The following is an 18,597-nucleotide window of genomic DNA, read 5'->3' on the forward strand; positions in this document are numbered from 1 at the left end:
GGGGTGGGTTAGGGGGGTTGAAGGGGGTTTAACGTATACCTTAAGCCAGTTAGGCGGGGTATTTAGTAGGGAATTTAGCGGTATCCAAAGTTGTTGTATATTATACCCTCCTTGTATCTCCTCGAAAACTCGTACACCCCCTCGAAATCCCTTGACTCACTCTCTCTATGTGAGTGTAGCTGTACCAGTATTCGCCAGCATCCCAGTGGTTTTAGGAATTTACCTGGTTTGGTGAATTTAATAAGTGAAATGCTAACACAACAGCTGGCCCTCTCGTCATAACACTCATTTTATATCTTATTCGAGAATAATTCATGTTCACGGAGAGGAATAATCAATAGCAATTACCTGTTTTTTTTTCTAACTACATCATGACGTGATTATTGCAAAATTTAATAACACCAGAAAAGTATTCTATATCTTTCGGTGATTAATAAATGGAGCAATTATGTTTTATTTTTTTTATATTTTCATCTCACTAGAATATTGAAACAGAATTTTTCTTTAATTTTCATTTGAGAGTTTATTATTTTTGAAAAGTTATTAAAATTATTCATTTCATTCACTTACGGAGTTAATTATATAAATTATATTGTTGTTTTTCAAATGTATTTTTATTTAAATAATTCGTTAAATTCCAGTAATTTTTCATGAATTTTTCAATCAGAATATTATAAATTGAAGTGAATTTATTCATTTGCTGATTATTATGAAATGAAAATGAGCCTGTAGTTTTGTTTCTCATTCGCCCGATGAACTATCATCTGCACTTAACATTCGATGCGGTGGAATCTATCGAATAATTAACCTTGGGACGATAAATTAATTGGTAGATTGCCCCTGGGGAGGATAACACCAGAGCCGCACAGTGAAAACCCCTCTTTCCCTCCCTCATCCTCGGTCTGCGGGCTAAAGCCCCAAATCAACGGGACCGAATGAATTACCACCCCCTCGAAAACCTCCATATCTTTGATGAGGTTTTACCCCTGACAAAGCCCAGAGTTGAATAGTCACTGTTACAAACATAACCCCATAAACTAATACACTTGCACTTAATACTAATTCATAACACACGGAGAGAAAATTCCATCAAAATCACATACGACAATCGTTTGAAAAATAACCGCACCCTCAATATCACTCGGTTCTTCAACTACCCGATAATTATGAAATTTTCCTTAGCCGCAGTTAAATATAACCTCAAACAGCCAGCAAACTTTCACGTGAAAAATCACAACGATTTGATAACAATATCAAATATGTACGACATTTGTCTTCTCCATTCCGCATGCACGGAGAGGAATTTTCATCAAAAATTCATACGACAATTGCCGTAAAAATAACCGGGCTGCCCAGTAAGATTGAAGTATTGCGATCTAACCCCAAATATCAATTTTCAGTCCAGTAAAATTTCCCAGCTCTGATCTCCGTTTATTTATTGGGTACAATGGGCCCACGCGAGTAACCAATCATATGCTGTTCGATCAACGAAAACTCCCGAAGGCAGACGATATTGGACGAAATATGACATCAGTCACTGAAAAAGTAATGACCAGTCCAGTAAAATTTCCACTGCTACCACGAATATTTCACTGTCTTACCAGTACATTCTGAATAATTAAATCAAGTACAGAGAAAATTTACCATCACAGGAGTAAATTTAATTGCTCTGCGTAGTATATATTCCCCGTAACCCGAGTAATTTTTCCTGCATTGCGCATGACTTTCCATCAATACACGGTAACATGCCACATTCCCCGGTAAGAGACAAGTAATTGTTCGTGGACATTTCTCTCCGTATAGGCGAATAGAGGAGAATTATTAAACAATTTTATTCTTCATCCAACTGTAACTGATGATTTTACATCGACCAAATGACAGTAGTCGGGGTGGATGAATTATGAGACCAGCATTTGTCCCGTTGGCAACTGAAAATTAAATTGACGCTGTTAATTATGAAGTGAGCAGTCAGGGAAACCGCATGTCCTGTTACTCTGCGTAATGAACGAACGTAGGAGTTTGCGAGAGGAGTTTACATACATCATGTGTATGCACCCAGTGGTATTAAACGAAATACAATCGTGCAGTGCGGTAGTGTAGTTGCGCCAAGTACACGAACAAAAAAATCAACAATTGCGTAAGAGTTCCATTATCCGGGACTAAAATATCCCCAAAATTTTTCCTCACATAATTTTCAATTAAACATTTAAATTATCACTCATCTATTTATTTATTTACTTATTAAATAAGCCTGACAATAACCTCAATACCTACTTTTTTTTTTCAATATCACGTCATATTTTTGAATATTCAATTGAATTAAAAAATCGGAAACTTGACGCTTTATCAATAACAAATAAAAACAATTATTGACTCATTGATTAAAGATTATAAAAGGTTTCCTTTGAATTTTAACGAGTGATTTTCTAACGGCGGGAGAGAATTTAATCTGGAAAAATTGAATTGCTTTAATCGAATGGGCATAACCAAAATCAATTACTTCTCTAAAATAACGAAAAGCCCTTTAACTACGTGAGTCGACTCGGTTAATCCCAAGACCATATACTGTACAGGATATATGATGGGGGGAAAATGTTGGAAAATGATGGAAGGGGAAATATACTCTTACAAATTGTCCTGCCGAGACTCACCCTCTTACGTTATACAACATAGAGGGTCCGGAGGAGTGAGTATCGTACGCCGAGTGGGTGGTGGGTGGCGTTGGGGGGAAGAGGGTGGAGGGATGGATTTGTCTCCATTAAAGGGATTGAGGTTTTGTCGTACTCGAGTTCTACTCTCATACTGTACTCCATGTTGCCTTCGGCCTTTGAGTTGACGGTAAATAATAAATCAAAGGGATATCATCAAATTTAAAATTAAATAGAATTTTACTCTTTTTTTTTCCGGGGTTTTACTTTTTACGCGATTCTCTGGGAAGTAAAGGATATTTAATTTCCGGGGATTTTTTTTTAGGGGAGGCTTAGGGGGGGTGAATACAGATTTAGACGGGATTTTTTTATGTGCGCGAAGAGATCGAAATTTCAATTTTCATGAGAATTAGGGGTAGAGCTGAAAATTAAAAGGAAAAGCGAGGAAATTGAGGATTTTTCATTTTAACTTCGGGGATTTTTGGGAGGAATGTTGTTAAAATTCATGTTTTTGAGAATTTGAAAATTTTTTAAAAATATATTCTGGATTAAAAATTGTGGTTTATTTCTCGTATTTTCCTCGTTTTTTTTTTTCGTAGATTTTGAGTTATCTGCATTTTTAATGAGATATCGGAATATTTGAAGAAATTATTTGCACTGCCAGCGGATCAAGTGAAGAATAAAACAATTGAGAGGTATTGGCACGTGAAAATATAAGAAAGGAGAGGTTAAACAGCGATTTAACCGACTTTAGAGAATCTGGATGGTTGTTTGTCTTTGGAGGTAGTGAAACTCATGATCTTTCCCAGTTTCAAAATAATTCAGTGTAAATATTGATCCAAAGTAACTCGTGAAACCAGAATAACTTTCGATGGTACGAGGGTAGAAAGCCCTCGAACAATAATTGCCATGAATTGGTCGATAAACACCGATATCTTTTCTCGCACTAGTCAATCAATGATAAGCATAAATAAACAAACTGGAAGAAATATTGACTCCATAAACATTGGTGGTGTACAAATAGGGAAAACTCTTCATTAAAAGAATAAACCGGAAACCGAATAAAGATACAGTTGGCAAATAACCGTCAGGAGCTTTTAAATTTACGCAACAAGGTACATAACGCAGTGGTCTCCTCTCGAATTGCCCCTTGGGAGTGAGTAAATGACAGTGAGAATAAGTGGATGGAGAATGGTACATGAAGATGGGGTGGAAAAAGGAGTGGTGAAAAGGGAGAGTCGAGTAGCCAAAAGTTGAGATGGTGGCTCGCTGGAGATTTGAGAAATTAAACTTTCCAGTCCGACTCCTTATAATCCTGGATGAACGCCAAAATCTTGCCAAGTTTGCATCGATTATGAAATAAGAAAGAAACACCAACGAGTTGGGGTAAGAGATATTTTCGCTCGACGTCCTGGAAAAATGACTTGCTCCTCTGATAAAAAGTTATCAATATTATCTCAAGACACCAATGCCATATTTTTCTCCTTGGCTCTTACATAGGGGGAAATATCCACGAAAAATTACTTGTCTCTTACCGGTAAATGTGGGATATTGTCCTGTATTAGATGGAAAGTCATGGGTAATACATCGAAAATTATTCGAGTTGCGTGGAATATTTATTACGCAGGGCAATAAAATTTACTAGTGTGATCATAAATTTTCTCTGGACTTGATTTAATGATTCAGAATGTACTGGTAAGATAGTGAAATATTCGTGGTAGGAGTGGAAATTTTACTGGACTGGTCATTACTTTTTCAGTGACTGATGTGATACTTCGTCCAATACCGTCGGCCTTCGGGAGTTTTCGTTGATCGAACAGCATATGATTGGTTACTCGCGTGGGCCCATTGTACCCAATAAATAAACGGAGATCAAAGCTAGGAAATTTTACTGGACTGAACATTAATATTTGGAGTTGGGTCGCAATAGTTCAACCTTACTGAGCAGTCCGGTTATTTTTAGGGCGATTGTCGTATGAATTTTTGATGAAAATTTCTCTCCGTACATGCAATTGCGGAATGGAGAAGACAAATGTCGTAGATGTTTGATATTGGTATCAAATTGTCGTGATTTGTCAAGTGAAAGTTTACTGTCTCTTTGAGGTTATCTTCAACTTCGGCTAATGAGGAAAATTTGATAATTAGCGGGTAATTGAAGAACCGAAAGATGTTGAGGATTTTAGTGTTGTGATGGAGTAATGAATTAAGGGTGATATATTTGAGGGAAGTTGGAATTTTGAATGGGTTTCTACTTTTCTGTACAGCTTCCACCCACTTTTGAGGGGCTTTCGCTTGGTTCTCTTTCAACGAGACCACTTCATTAAGAGCCTCGAACGCTAATTGCGATTCTCGAGACGTCGGGTGGGTGCGGCGGGCCCTCACCACCTACCGACTAAGAGTGAGAATTTACGAGGGTGTTATAAAGTATTTGTTTTTCATCGTTTGCACCCAACCTACAGCTGGTAAAAATGTCACTGGGTGAGGGAGGTGAAACTACTGAATTCAGCGGTAATATTTAACCGTTTTCCCGAGTTCTGTTGAGGGGTTTTATTACTCTTTTTTCATGGTTAATGAGAATTTTTCACAGATTAGCTTGCTCGAGTTTTTATAAGCCCCTTGAGTGACTCTCCATTAATGACGAGCAGTGAATATTTTTTCAATCTCCAACCGGAGGTTAAGTGTTTTTTAAAAAAATCTATCTCTTATTGAAAAGTAAATGCTAATTATTTATTTCTTGGGGAATCTTTTCACGGAATTGCCGTGGATTTAATCTATTTCACGTTAATTATTTATTTATAGGTCAGGGGCTGATCTATGGCTTGGCCGACGGAAGTGATTTTTTTTTCAATTGAGTTATTTGATCACTTAATGATTAATTATTATCATAGTCCCAGGGGGTGGTCTGGGCTTTTGGGAAATGAACCTCTCACAGAAAGCAGATAAAAATTATTTACGAAATTAAAACCGTCAGAAATTTATTCTATTAATTCAACTGCTTCACTCCACAATTCCGAACCTTTTCCGGGGATTGTCATTGAGCTTTTCCCTCCCTGAATGATTAAAAATCAACGATGCACTCTTCCGCATCACTCCACGTCATTTATATTTCAAACTGCTCTCCGTCAAATGAAAACGTTTGGAAATAATGAACTCGTACGAACCGCCGAACGCATCGCGTCAACGATCGAACGACTAGAGACAATTAATCAGAATAAATTCAATTAATTCCACGAATTAGTCGATAATCTTTTACATCGAATCGTACTTTATATCAAGTCTTTGGGCGTTATATTCCCCAAGTATTCACGCACCATCTGCTTACGTACTTTGCATACATACGGAGGGGAAGTGTTTTGTACATTGAGTCGCACGGGTACACTTTCCCACAGACGGGAAAAGCGGCTTTTGCCATAGTTTTTTTGTTGGCCGGGTAAAATATAGACCTCGTTGAATATTTTATATCTACCGACATTCACTCCTTCAAAAGTTATATCGGGGGGAAAAAAGTAAATGTATGAATAATCATGTAACAGCCAGTTGTACTGATACGTTTTTCACTCATTTCTTTTTGAATTCATGAAAAGTTTAACCCAAATGCATGTTTAATTGTCTTAAAATCACGGAATGATATTTTTGATGGGGGATTCTGATAATCGAACTGAGATAAAAATATTCTTTCATTAATTATAAAATAATTTTTCCTAAGGCCCCCATAATTTGAGATTGTCTCTCCGACCAATTGAATTGATTAATTAACTAATATCTAGGAATAAGTGAATTTTCTTGTCGTAAATTCACTTAGTAATGATAATAATTTTTATTGCCCCTTTGCATGTCGAGAAAAATAATTTTTCACCATAAAATGAGGGAAAAATAATCAGAAAAATGCGTTTTCACCGCAGTATGATAGAACGCGAGGGCTTTCATTGGAAAAAAAAGAATATATATTTCCCATCTTTTCACACTGATGCTTTTATTCTCCGCACTCCGGTTCTCGGTGGGTTATAGGACGTCTTCGCGGAGAGCCGCCGCTACTTAAGAACGATTAATAGTGCCTTGGTGATTAATGGCAACAAGTACCGCACCAACCAGAGAGCGAACGAGAGGGCAGGGGTAGAGAAAAAAAATAAAAGTATAGACATGAAAAATAAAAAATGTATACGTGTGGAGGGAGAGATAGAGAGAGGTTGAAGGTTTGTGTGTGAAAAGGAGCGATCGATACGCGTCCGCCTGTGAAACGTAAAGCCACCAAAAGTTTGTTCGAACGAAAATTCCAACTTGAACTTTAGACGTGCGAATTCTCATTCTACCTTTTTCTCCCTCCCTGTCTCTCTCGCCCTCTCACTCCCCAATGAGTCTTCATGAAACTTTAGTATTCTTGTGCGTAGCGGTATGTACTTATTTCAAGGTATATAGGTACATTTGCCGAATGTTTTCCGAAGTAAGTGGCCAGTACTGAGTTGGCAAAATGGGAATTTAAAAGTTTTAAATAACTTTTTCACGCCGGTAACAAAAATAATATAATTTTTCATTTATACTTGTGATTGATTACAATGTTTTAATCATTTTCGCATGAAATTATTCATTCGTCATTCATTAATTTTTTAATTTATATGATATTTTGATTTGAGATGGAAATTCTCAATTCGAATTATCATTCGCGCAATCAAAGTCCGGAGAAAAAATTTTACACATATCGCGATTTTATGTGAAGAACATCATTTCTAATCTTGAGAACTCATCTCCATCCTCATCTCATCTCGTTCAAAGACTTTTTTATCTCACCGCGCCAACGAAATTATTTATCCCGAGATTGCGCGATTTTTTTTTATTGAACCGAGAATATTTCCTCATATCAGATAAATCGGTGTTCTCTCAATTCAGAACCGATAGAGTTCCCCAACCCCCAAATCTCCCTCCCCCTTATTACATCCACCTTTAACCTACGCGCGTCAAATATTCAAATTTCCCGAAATCTAATCACATGTCACACTGACCAATGAATAATCAGTTTCACGAGTTTCCGCGATAATCGCCTGTCGCGAACTATATTTATTAATTTCTATTGATCCCTTCCATCATAAATATAAAAAAAAAAGACACTGTGGTTGAAATTTCAAGGAATTTCCACCCCCAGCCCCCCCAGCCCCCCCATCGCCCCCCATCACCCCCCAGTCCAATTAATGGATTGTTCAAATGATACCCGAACCTTGGACGGTTTCTTCCTCTATTTTTCTCCCATTCACCCCCCCGTTGGCTCCTCCCGATCAATAGAATACCGCGCGTGAGGAAGGAAAGGGTCGACGGGGGGGTAAAAAGATGGGGCAGAAGAGGGCGGGGGGGAGAACTAGTGCCGACGCGACACAACCCCCTGTACTGTCTGCGGGCATCGATCCTCCCCCTTCACCCCTTTCCAATATCACCTATGCTATGTGCGCATTCACGTGCGTGCGTTACCTAACCCCCTCATGCCAGCCCCCCCTTCATTTCTTTTACCACCCACCCAATCTTTTTTGTATCTTCCTTCGCGTGTTTCACTCTTTGTTCGTACTCTATACCTCTTTTTGTTTCCATTGAGAGTCCATTCTGATCCCTTCTGCCACACGTTTCGCATTATTATTGTATATATATGGTACACAGATATATCGACAAAAGCCCTTGGGAGGTTATTCCTCCTGCACTGTGGCAATAAGATGATGGATCGATTCACCGTACACCCACCGCAGTTGATATCAAAATTTCAGGATCCCTTGTATACCTTTGCCACCCCCTTTGCCTCCCCTTCATCCCTTCCTCCCTTTCTCCCTTGTTTACGTTTTTTTTTCATGTCAATTTTTGCTCGATTTTTTTTCTCATGTCAGTCGCCTGGAGTCGGCTGTATTGAATAAGTGAAGCGATCCATCACTTTTGTCCCCGAACTTGAAATAATTTATTTAATTTTTTTTTTTACGACACGGAGATGAGAAAATTTGATACTTCGGGGGTTGAACTTTGGGTGATGTATTGGGGGGTAAATGCTCGTCGATTTATCGGGGCGATGTTTCAGGCGATGGGTAATGGTCACTGGGAATTTATTGAGTTCGGAGGATCTTTCGGTTTTAATCTCGCGATTTTTCCATTTTTCTGGCGAATTTTTCGGATTTTTTGTTGAGTGAAATTTTCATTTATTGTAATTGTGTGGTCAATGAATTTAAAGTGATGAAATCTCTTGGGTGCAACAGTTTGATAATCTCAGTTGGCAGTCGTTCGTCCGGTGTAATTACTGTGATTAACTCGTTAAAATTCATTTGAAAACATTGATGTTATCAGTGGATTGATTGGTGAAGTGGAATCGATGGAACAAAGTGAAATTCAAACGAAATAGTCCGGGTTTTAGTAGACAGGCCATTGTATCCATTATTATTAATGCACCCAGTCACGAGTGATACTGTAACTGACGTGTCGTCATACAATAGGTAACGCGTAAATTTAGAAACAATGCTGGCTACTATGATTACGAATGTACCCGCATTATATGGATATAACTATAGAAACAAACTGCCATAGCCGCATGTCCATTCTCGTCAAACTGCTGGTAGTTGTTATATAGTGTTGAAGAGAAATCAATAGGTGTCTGGGTTTCGCCATTAAATAGTAGGTACTCACATCCAACAATTACTCATTTGCATTTGTAAACTGGAGGATTAAAAAATTGACATTGATAATTTCAAGTGCATTCCCTCAAACATCGAAAACGCCATCTTTCAAAGTTTCAAAACTATTGAAATATTGAGTCCAGACTTTCTACTATTTCAATTCAACTACTGCTTGTTGCGAATCAACATTTCAGACTTTAAAAACATTTTTTATTGATTTCCTTAATGAGAATTTAATTATGAGTTGAGTAATCAGTTTTTAATTGAGGCTCTGACGAATCCCAAATTAAATGTTATTTATTCATCTCAAGAAAATAGGCGAAACGAGTGTGCATGAATCAAGTACAAGACAAGTACTTGACAACAATAAATTATAATCGAGTAATTAACGTATTTCTTGTACTTGTTTCAAGTACATATTTTCGGGTACTTTCGACTGTTAAAGTGATATTTTTCGGTGGCATTGTAATGAGGGTTTAAGATAGTACTAGTGCTTGAAGGGAAATTTTTATAATCACCTTGGTGAGTGCCCGTGTATTTGTTTCGTAGAACATTGATCTGGTGAACCCTGCCGAACTGCTCGAACATCTCTCGCAGATCATTCTCCTCCATGTCGTGTGGTACTTGGCCAACGAACATTTTAATCGTGTCTGGATCGGGCTTCTCCAAACTATTCTCGATCATGCTAGAACAAAATTCAATCCGATAATGATAAATTGAATTGCTCCAGCCAGTGCAAGTTGTCAGCGTATCAAATATTCAAACCATTAAAATCACCCTCGGAAAAGCGTTGACTGTACGGTACTGTAAAAGATATTCATGTTACTTTTCGATTGTCTACCAACGACGAAAATAGAATTCCAATGGTGAATTATCCGACAATGTTTCCCTACTCTCTTCGATGTCTCGTTTCCTCTCACGAATAAACCAGAAACTTTCGGGATCGGGGGAATAAACAATTCATGCACCCGAGACAGTCGTTATTTGGATTATTTCGGATTGCTGTTGGACGTAAATTCCGTGGTATAATCATTGACGTTTTTATTTATTTATTATCTGGTGGAGGTTGTTATCGATCGAGCTGAATGGACAGATATTTTAAAGTCAAAAAAATTGTTGAGGAAGCTGTTTCTTGTTCAAATTATTTGAAACACAGTGGAGTATTTTTCGTTAATTCCATTAGTCAATTAAAATAATTCGATTCACCTCACTCTCATGATAATTACCATGACACTTCCCAGGAAATAATCTTGAATTCCAAAAATATACGCTCAATACACTCCTCGCTTGAAATTCCACAGGAAAAAAGACTTTCGGAGTTATCCCTCCATTTCCCAATTTTCTATATTCTATACTTGGAAGATTATTTATTCCAGTATTTCCGCACAGAGCGATACGGAAATGTCAAATTGAATATGACGACATTCTTCTCTGGTATATTTATTACTTGGTGGAAAGTTTGCGATTTGAATTCTATTCCCCAAACTTTGGACACATGCCTTCAACTTTTTGTAGACAACTCCGTTATACATGACATCATCAATACGTAAAAAATTGGTGATAGAAAATGGATTATTCATTGTTTATCCACACTTTCATACATATTTGAAGATGTAGCTGAGGAAGTTAGGTCGGACAGTATAAAATCGTGGGTTACTTTAGCATATAAAGTTCTTCGGTAAAATAATAATGGCTGTGAAGAGCCAGTTGGCTCGTGAAATGTGCCATCGTATAAAACAAGGTGATAAATCTACCGACTTGAGTGTCATCTCGGTGTGATGGTAGATGTATAGATGATGCTGCCAGGTCAACTCATTTATGGCCTTTGGAATATCGCTTGTGATTGAAAGTTATTATTGCCGTGGTTATTTTATCGATTGAATTGGATGAATTCTCGATTCAAGGGAATCCCTGTTATCGTTTCGCACATCCCTCGACTCTACCCAATCAAATTACTGATTTCAATCTAATCGAAATCTTTATTTCATTTATTCTCGTTGTCCCTTAATTATTTAATAATAAATAGAATTCGTTGATGTCAATTGAAAAGCTCTACCATGGGAGAGAATATTCGGTTTTATACCACTTGAATCGATTTATTTATTTGATCGGATCAATAAATTTTGAGGGCAACTTGAAAAAATACACTGAAAATATAAAATTCCCATAAATTCGATATTTACGAATTGACTAAAATACAAATTGAATAATTGACATTCCCATCTGGGACTTCAATCCCATAAAAATCTCGACTCCATTAAAAAAAATTCCCAAATAATTTAATTACCTATAAAATCGAATTGATTTAGCTTTTCAAAAAAAAAAAATCTTCCATTCTACACCATTTAAATAAATTTATTCATTTGATAGAATAAAATCAATTTCGAGGGACTTGAAAAAAAAAAGAATTAAATAGCAATTGTGAAATGTCCATAAATTTCCGATTTACAAGTTGAATAAAATCTATAAAACAGAGTGAAATGTGCAATTGTAATCCGTATAAATGGCACTTCCATGGGATCGAGTCTATTGTTGAAATAACTCGAGCGGAGTTTCGCCTTTGTTATTGAAAAAAGGGAAGCGAGATTCAATCAAGGTGCTCATAAGAATAGATTAGAGTGGAGAGATAAGGACGTATGCAGTGCGTCTTCTCGGAAGTTAATATTAGCCGGCGGGGGTTGAAACGATTTTCCGCATGGGATTTTTTTTTCTCGCTCCCTTCCGCCCTTATTCTTGCCTCTTCCAACACACACATTTCTTCACATACATCGTCTTTATTTACCTTCCGCTCACGTGTACCTAGGTACATTGTACATACCCTTTTTTACTCTTCTCCATAAAGGAAATATGTTTCAACACTACGTGCGGTGAAAAAAGTTTGTTATTTTTCTCTATTGAAATTGTTAAAAAAAAAACAAACACAATTCCCTTTATTTGATGAGAGCTTCGGACATTCTATTCGTAATTAACTCATACCATTGTTCACCGAAACGAGAAGAATTTTTTTTTTGCCAAATTGTTATCAAAACCTCGATTCGACGAGTAATTCATTTTACGCTCGTATTTCATTCTCATTCTATCAAATATTTTTCCCATATATTAAATACTATTCACAAAGGCAAATATTTTATATGAAAAATTCCACTGTTCAATTAGTCTCAGTCTACACGTAATATCGAAAATTGCAAAAATTATTTTCATTAAATTTATTAAATCAATTGCATACCGTAGAGCGAAAATTTCATGAAATAAATGCGTGGCATCGTTCAAGGAGTTTTCCATGTACATAATAATCAATAAAATGAAAAATTTCATCAATTATTCGTGAAAAAAAATTGTAAAAAAATTGAATCGTCACTCTGATTAAGAGAGATAATTTTTTTTGGTAATAATGAAATATATTCCGTCCATGGATTCGACAAATCTCTCGATCTCAGCGAGCCGAAAGTCGAAAGATCCGTTTCTTAGATTTCTTTTCGTTCGCCACTCGTTTTCGTTATATATGTGGTGATTTCGCCAAAGTTACTGGGCACAGTGGAACAATGGCTTCCGTCGTAGTTTCGTATCCAAGTTCTGTTCAGTGCCATTCTTGTTGGAGAAAGGAGAAAGGTGGGATAAAAGTTTGGCAATATTTCAATGTGGTTGTGCCAGTGGCACAGGAAGAGTCGATCGTTTCCATTCACAAGAGTAAAAAGAGACCAAACAAATGGTGAATCAACAAAAAAAATATTTAGAAAAAAATCTTCAAAGAAAATATTTCACCACCTGGTGCAGATATTCTCCCACTCTCCCACCGAATATACGAGAAAATAATGAAAATTAATTATGAAAATAGTCAGAGAGAGGAATAATTTTCATCACGCAATTATCCCTTAATTGCGGTGTAGATTCACGAACAGATGACTTTAGAATTGTGTTACACTGGGGTAAAGTTTCCCGAAAGCATTAAAAGAGTCATTCAGTGGTGATAGAATACCAAATGGAAAGATGAAAGGACAAACTTTCAAAGAAAATAACTGTCGTTAAATTTTTCCGGTTACTTCTTCCCCTTTTTTTTTTCCCAACGGCACCGTAATGACAATGAAAAAGTGTGATAAAGTCGATGTTTCAATATTATTGAATTATGAGTTGGAGAGAAAAGTGAGAAGTCGAGTAAGTGACTTAAAAAACAATAATTCCTGGGGCGATATAGTGTGTGACATCGGACTGTTCTACAAGCTCCTGTGAACTTTTCCAATCATTGGCTCTTTTATTTTCTACTTTGAGTGCAGGTTTGAGGGTTTCGTCAGTCGCGCAATTGTCCGAAAGAGATGAAAATAAAAGGAATACACGGAGGGGGGTAAAACGATTGAGCGTCGAATCGGAAAATTTATTGGCACGTTTGGCAGTGGATTGGGATAGGGTACGATTAAAAATCGCGTGTACATTGCTGAGAGACTAGGTGCGTTGGACGTTCATCGATGGCTCGTATATCACGTTGGGATACTCATCGGCCCGATCCGGGGAGAACGATCGTATAAAATAAATTATTTTCTCGGACTCGGACGGGAGTGTATACTATTTTTTTTTCTTTTCATTCTTTGGGCTGCTTTCGCTCCCGCAAGTCGGGAAATATCGCGTCGCGACTTGAAGAGAAAACTTTCATTTCTTTTTTCGTATATTTTTTTTTACGTGGACACTAGGGCAAATGGTCTTTGTGAATGTGTATTTAATTGATTTTCGGGGGGACAGTCAATTTATTTCAGGTTGAGATTTTTTTTTTCGTTAGTTTTCTGAAAATAATTGTTTACGATTAGTCAGTTATTTTTGAGTGATGGAAAAATACAAATTCGTTAGATATTTTCACAATTTCTGAATAATATCGAAGAATAGACAGTTTAGTAAATCATTTCCCTGAATTAATGAATTTCAAAACAATAATTTCCGCGATAACAATTTTTCTGAAATTTGAATTCCGCTTACCACAATGACTATTCAATCCGAAAAATCCGTAGAAAATCCCCCAAAACTCACACTCACCCTTCGCCTCCCGAAAATCCCCGCCCAACCAAAAACCAACGTTCAACAACAACCTACAAAAATTAAAAAAAAAAAAAAACCAAAAGTCCCAGTAAAAAAAATAGAACGTAATAATAAAGGCGAATAAATAATCGTTTAAAGTGGTTGATGCAATGCACAGCAGTGAAGTGCAGTGGCATTGCACTCAAAGTTCAGTAGCATTCCCATTCCTTCCATCATACATGATACATGAAGGTACATGTATATACTATTCACGCACAGGAGGGACCCATGTACAGCACAGCTGCCAGCACGGCAGTATGACACTCAGCCAACCACCGTCCCGTGAAATCATGCGCCTCGTGAAACCCACCCCCTTCACCCCACCCACTGCACGACCTCTCCACGCTTACCACCCCATTTAGCCCCTGCCCTTTTTCTCCCGTTCTTTTACCAGGACTCACCCTCATCCTCCGTCTTTTCTCTCCGCATTGACATTCTCTGCGTACCAATATCATCGCGCAAACGTATGTGTAAAAAACGTGGGTAAATATGTATTTACGTACTGACACACGTCAATTCACGCACATGTATTTGTGGGGTACGGAAAAACTCAATCCCCGTGATAATTTAATGACGAGGATACGAAAAAAATGAGAAATTTCATAAAGACCGGAGAATCAGGCGGACTTGACGTTGGGCTTCACTACTTCCTTGCATGACAGATGTTTCACTGTTTGAAATTTATCCGGGAATTTTACGCGGCAAATTTCGGACATTTTTTTTTTTTTTGATCTACGGAAATTTTAGGAATCGAGGAATTCCCCTCTTTATGACCCTCGAAATTACCGAATTCCACGGAATTTTCAAATAAATTCTGAAATTTCGCTGTAAATCTTTTTAGAAATCATGAAATTTTTATTGAATTCTTTTTATTCTGATAGCGCACACTGTAGAGTGAAATATTCATAAAAAATTACGTAACTCGCAATTCACTTATCGATTTCGGAAGCGACGCAGAGAATTTAAGTGGCGTATCGTAATTTTCCACAGGAAATTCGGATGAAAATTGCGGAACACTTCCGTCAAGTTTTCCTCGACCTCATTTATTCCTCCGTGTGAGATAAAAATTTTTTCTCCAGTTCATTAACTTGCCACGCGTAGAAATCCGTAAACATTATCACTTGGCAACTATTAATTCGCATCTAATTAATAAATCGGCAGGAGTATAAAATTTCCTCAACACCCACTCTTCCCTGGAAAAATAAAACGAAAATTCAGACAAAAATGACGGAACACTCTGATAAAATTCCGTAATAGTTACTCAAATTTTTCTTAACGACTTTTTCATCCGCAATTATTCCAGAGAAGACTGGTAATTTTTATTGAATCTCTCTCCCCTCGTCCATAATGCAGGTATTGATCTAGAGGAAAAAATGACAGACACGTGGCCCATGTTCTCTCCATTTTACGTCACTGTCACCGGGTGAATACAGCGAAGGGAATGATAAGAGAAAAAAAAAAGATAGAGAGAAAATGATGAGCGAGGAAGTAACATCACAAACGCGAATTCCTCAACGGAGGGACAAGATTTTTCAGCGGAAAATAGCAAAACGAATCGCTTGGGGAAGAGTCTCGAGAGCAATTCGCGTACGTGAAGTGAATGCTAGAGGAAATCGTAGATTTTTCGGGTGACCTGTGGTGATGTATGCGGTTTGCATTTGCTCACATTTATCCGGTATCTCTTTGTTCCGTTCCTCAGTCAGATAATAGCGGTCACGATAACAATTGCTAAATGCTCTCATTGTTTTTTTCCACCTGCCCAGAATTTTTCCCTCAATTTCCACTTCTTCCGGAGTATTCTTTCAACAGCAGAGGTTGATAAGAGTCTTTTTATTTTTCTTTGGCAATTCAAGGTTATTAGAAATATTTTCCTGTTAAAGTTGATGGAGTCCATCTAGTGGAAGGTCTGGAGGTAATTAGCGGGAATTTTTAGTGTCGAGAGACAGAAGCCATACCTTGCAATGTGCTCACCAGGGTTGAGTTAATAGGGAGTTGCTTTGACCATCAAGGAGATTCTCCTCTATATAGATGGTTTGGAATACCCCCTTCCTCGTTTCAGAGGATCCCAGGGGATGTCAATAGAGCTTGGACCGGCTTGAATCATCGCTACAACCGGCTGTACGCTTCTGTTGGTAATTCGTGCGTATACTGATGCGTCTGGTCTTTGGCCTGCTCGTGATTATAGAACCACCCGACAGATTGATATGGCGGTCTTCAACTTCAAGGAGTTGATGAGCATTTCGGTGTGGTTACATCTGGTTGACTCTTCTTATTGATTTTTTAATGGTACATCATAAACGCTGGAATGAGGGCAGTTGAAAAAAGGGGATGTGTGTCAGGTTGAAAAATCCAAACGAATTGAATCAATCTATCAACTCTCAAGTTGATTTTTTGGGTTGATAGAAGTTCCTTTTTCCAGTGGATTCTAGTCAAGTTTTTTGTCCTGGGCAAATTCATTTGAGTTCTTTTTTTGATTTGACTCAAGTTGATTTATCAACTTCTTCAACCTCATTTTTTTGGATTGTGATTGAGGCAGTTTTTGGACTCGATTTCCAAATAAATTTCCAATAAAAAATAAAATCATTTTGATGATTGAAATAACCTTTCGAGTGAACACAACCGAATGCATTCCAAATACGCCATGCAGATTGATAATCATACTCATAATCATATTCGATTGCGACAGTCAAATATTTTATGTCTCGCTACGTCGAAAATAGATATTTGTCCTGCGGTAGCTATTTGATGTTGGGTACACTGTATTCGATTACTGAATATCGAATAATGAAGCTATGCTGCTGCGTCCATAATTGGAATGTCCAGATAATGACGAGTATTTCGTCAATTCATTCCCTGAATTAACAATTCCATTCGCCATCATAATATCTGAATTTTTCATTGAAAATAAGAAGTAAAATTCGTCAATACTCAGCTCAAATGACGGGACAGTTGAAAAAAAAAATATATGAAATCGTCATGGCACGTGCATATGCACTCTGACGAGACATTAAATTTCCATTAACGAATATTGAATACAACATGAAATGAAATTCTCGGGCTTATGAATATTCTGTTTGACCCAATTCCCTGATATCTTTACCTTTTCGGCGAGGGCCACGTGTGTAATTGACGGAGAAGAAATTAATTTCCATCGTTTATTCGATAACTGACAGCATAACGAATGTAATCACTCCGTGGAATGTTGCAAGATTTATATAAATGGATAACAGACGAATATATTATTTTGATTGATATCATAAATCATCCAGAATAATAAATCAGATCTATTATTCATCCTGCTCCAACTTATTCGTTTGTAATAATAATTACACTGAATAATCCATTAATATCCAAGAATATATTCCGTAGTTCATCGTGATTATAAACACATGATCGGCATCTCAGATCAGTATTAAACCGTCGAAAAATATATGTAAATGAAAATATTGGAATTACACGCCGGCATTAAAAGATGAAAAAGTGAGAAAAAAAATTTATCCAATATATTTATTGTGATAAATATATTAATACATAGATATAATTTCATTACTATCATTAACGAACTCTAGACCTTTTTCAGCCCTCTGGGTAACTACAATAAATTATTCTAGTCAAAAGAGATTTAAAAAAATTTTAAAATTTAAAAAATGTCAAAAATTTTAGAAAATCCTAAAAATTCGAGAATCATCATGGGAACTCCTGGAGGCTATAAATCATTGGATAAATTTTACCTATAGGTACATAGCACGCGCGGACAATCTCCTATATAAAAAATTGAAAAGCCGACATATTCAAAAATACAATATTACCCATACGGGAATGCATATGGATAGATCCTCACCACCAGAAGAGTATGGACGGCACCGGGGATTTCCCTATCGGCCACTACATTTCTACTCACCGAATCCTCCCTTATATTCCAACCCCCTTCCATCCCCTCTTCCACATTCTCACTCTCAGGGTGTTACAACCCTCGCATGGCAAAGCCGTTTATACTCGAGAGAAACTGCATCATCCATTACATCCACCATATATGGCTCAGAGAGCCCTCTAACCATTATATTTTGTGTCAAATGGACCCACCTGTAGGCGAATTTTCTACCCCCGCAAAAATATATTCCCCAGAAAAAAATCTATGTATATATTCCGTACCATGAATATGCTTGTCGTCCTCCGGAGGATAGCTAAGATAGCCAAGTTATATATTTTTTTTATTTCTGGTTTTTGTCATTCGTGAAAAGAGGACGGTGGCG

The 18,597-nt window shown here is 37.2% G+C and overlaps 1 protein-coding gene across 3 annotated transcripts in view; it reads right to left on the reverse strand.

The window, feature by feature from the left end:
• LOC105263895 (CUGBP Elav-like family member 1) overlaps positions 1-18,597 on the reverse strand; it is a 101,361-nt gene that overhangs the window by 39,580 nt on the left and 43,184 nt on the right. For all 3 annotated transcript variants that reach the window (XM_011300388.1, XM_011300389.1, XM_011300390.1), the window contains one exon: positions 9,802-9,968. In XM_011300388.1, coding sequence (XP_011298690.1) covers positions 9,802-9,968 — 167 coding nt within the window. The remainder of the gene's footprint in view (positions 1-9,801; positions 9,969-18,597) is intronic.

The sequence above is a fragment of the Fopius arisanus genome, unplaced genomic scaffold (assembly GCF_000806365.1).
Source record: "Fopius arisanus strain USDA-PBARC FA_bdor unplaced genomic scaffold, ASM80636v1 scaffold00017, whole genome shotgun sequence".
Lineage (NCBI taxonomy): Eukaryota > Metazoa > Arthropoda > Insecta > Hymenoptera > Braconidae > Fopius > Fopius arisanus.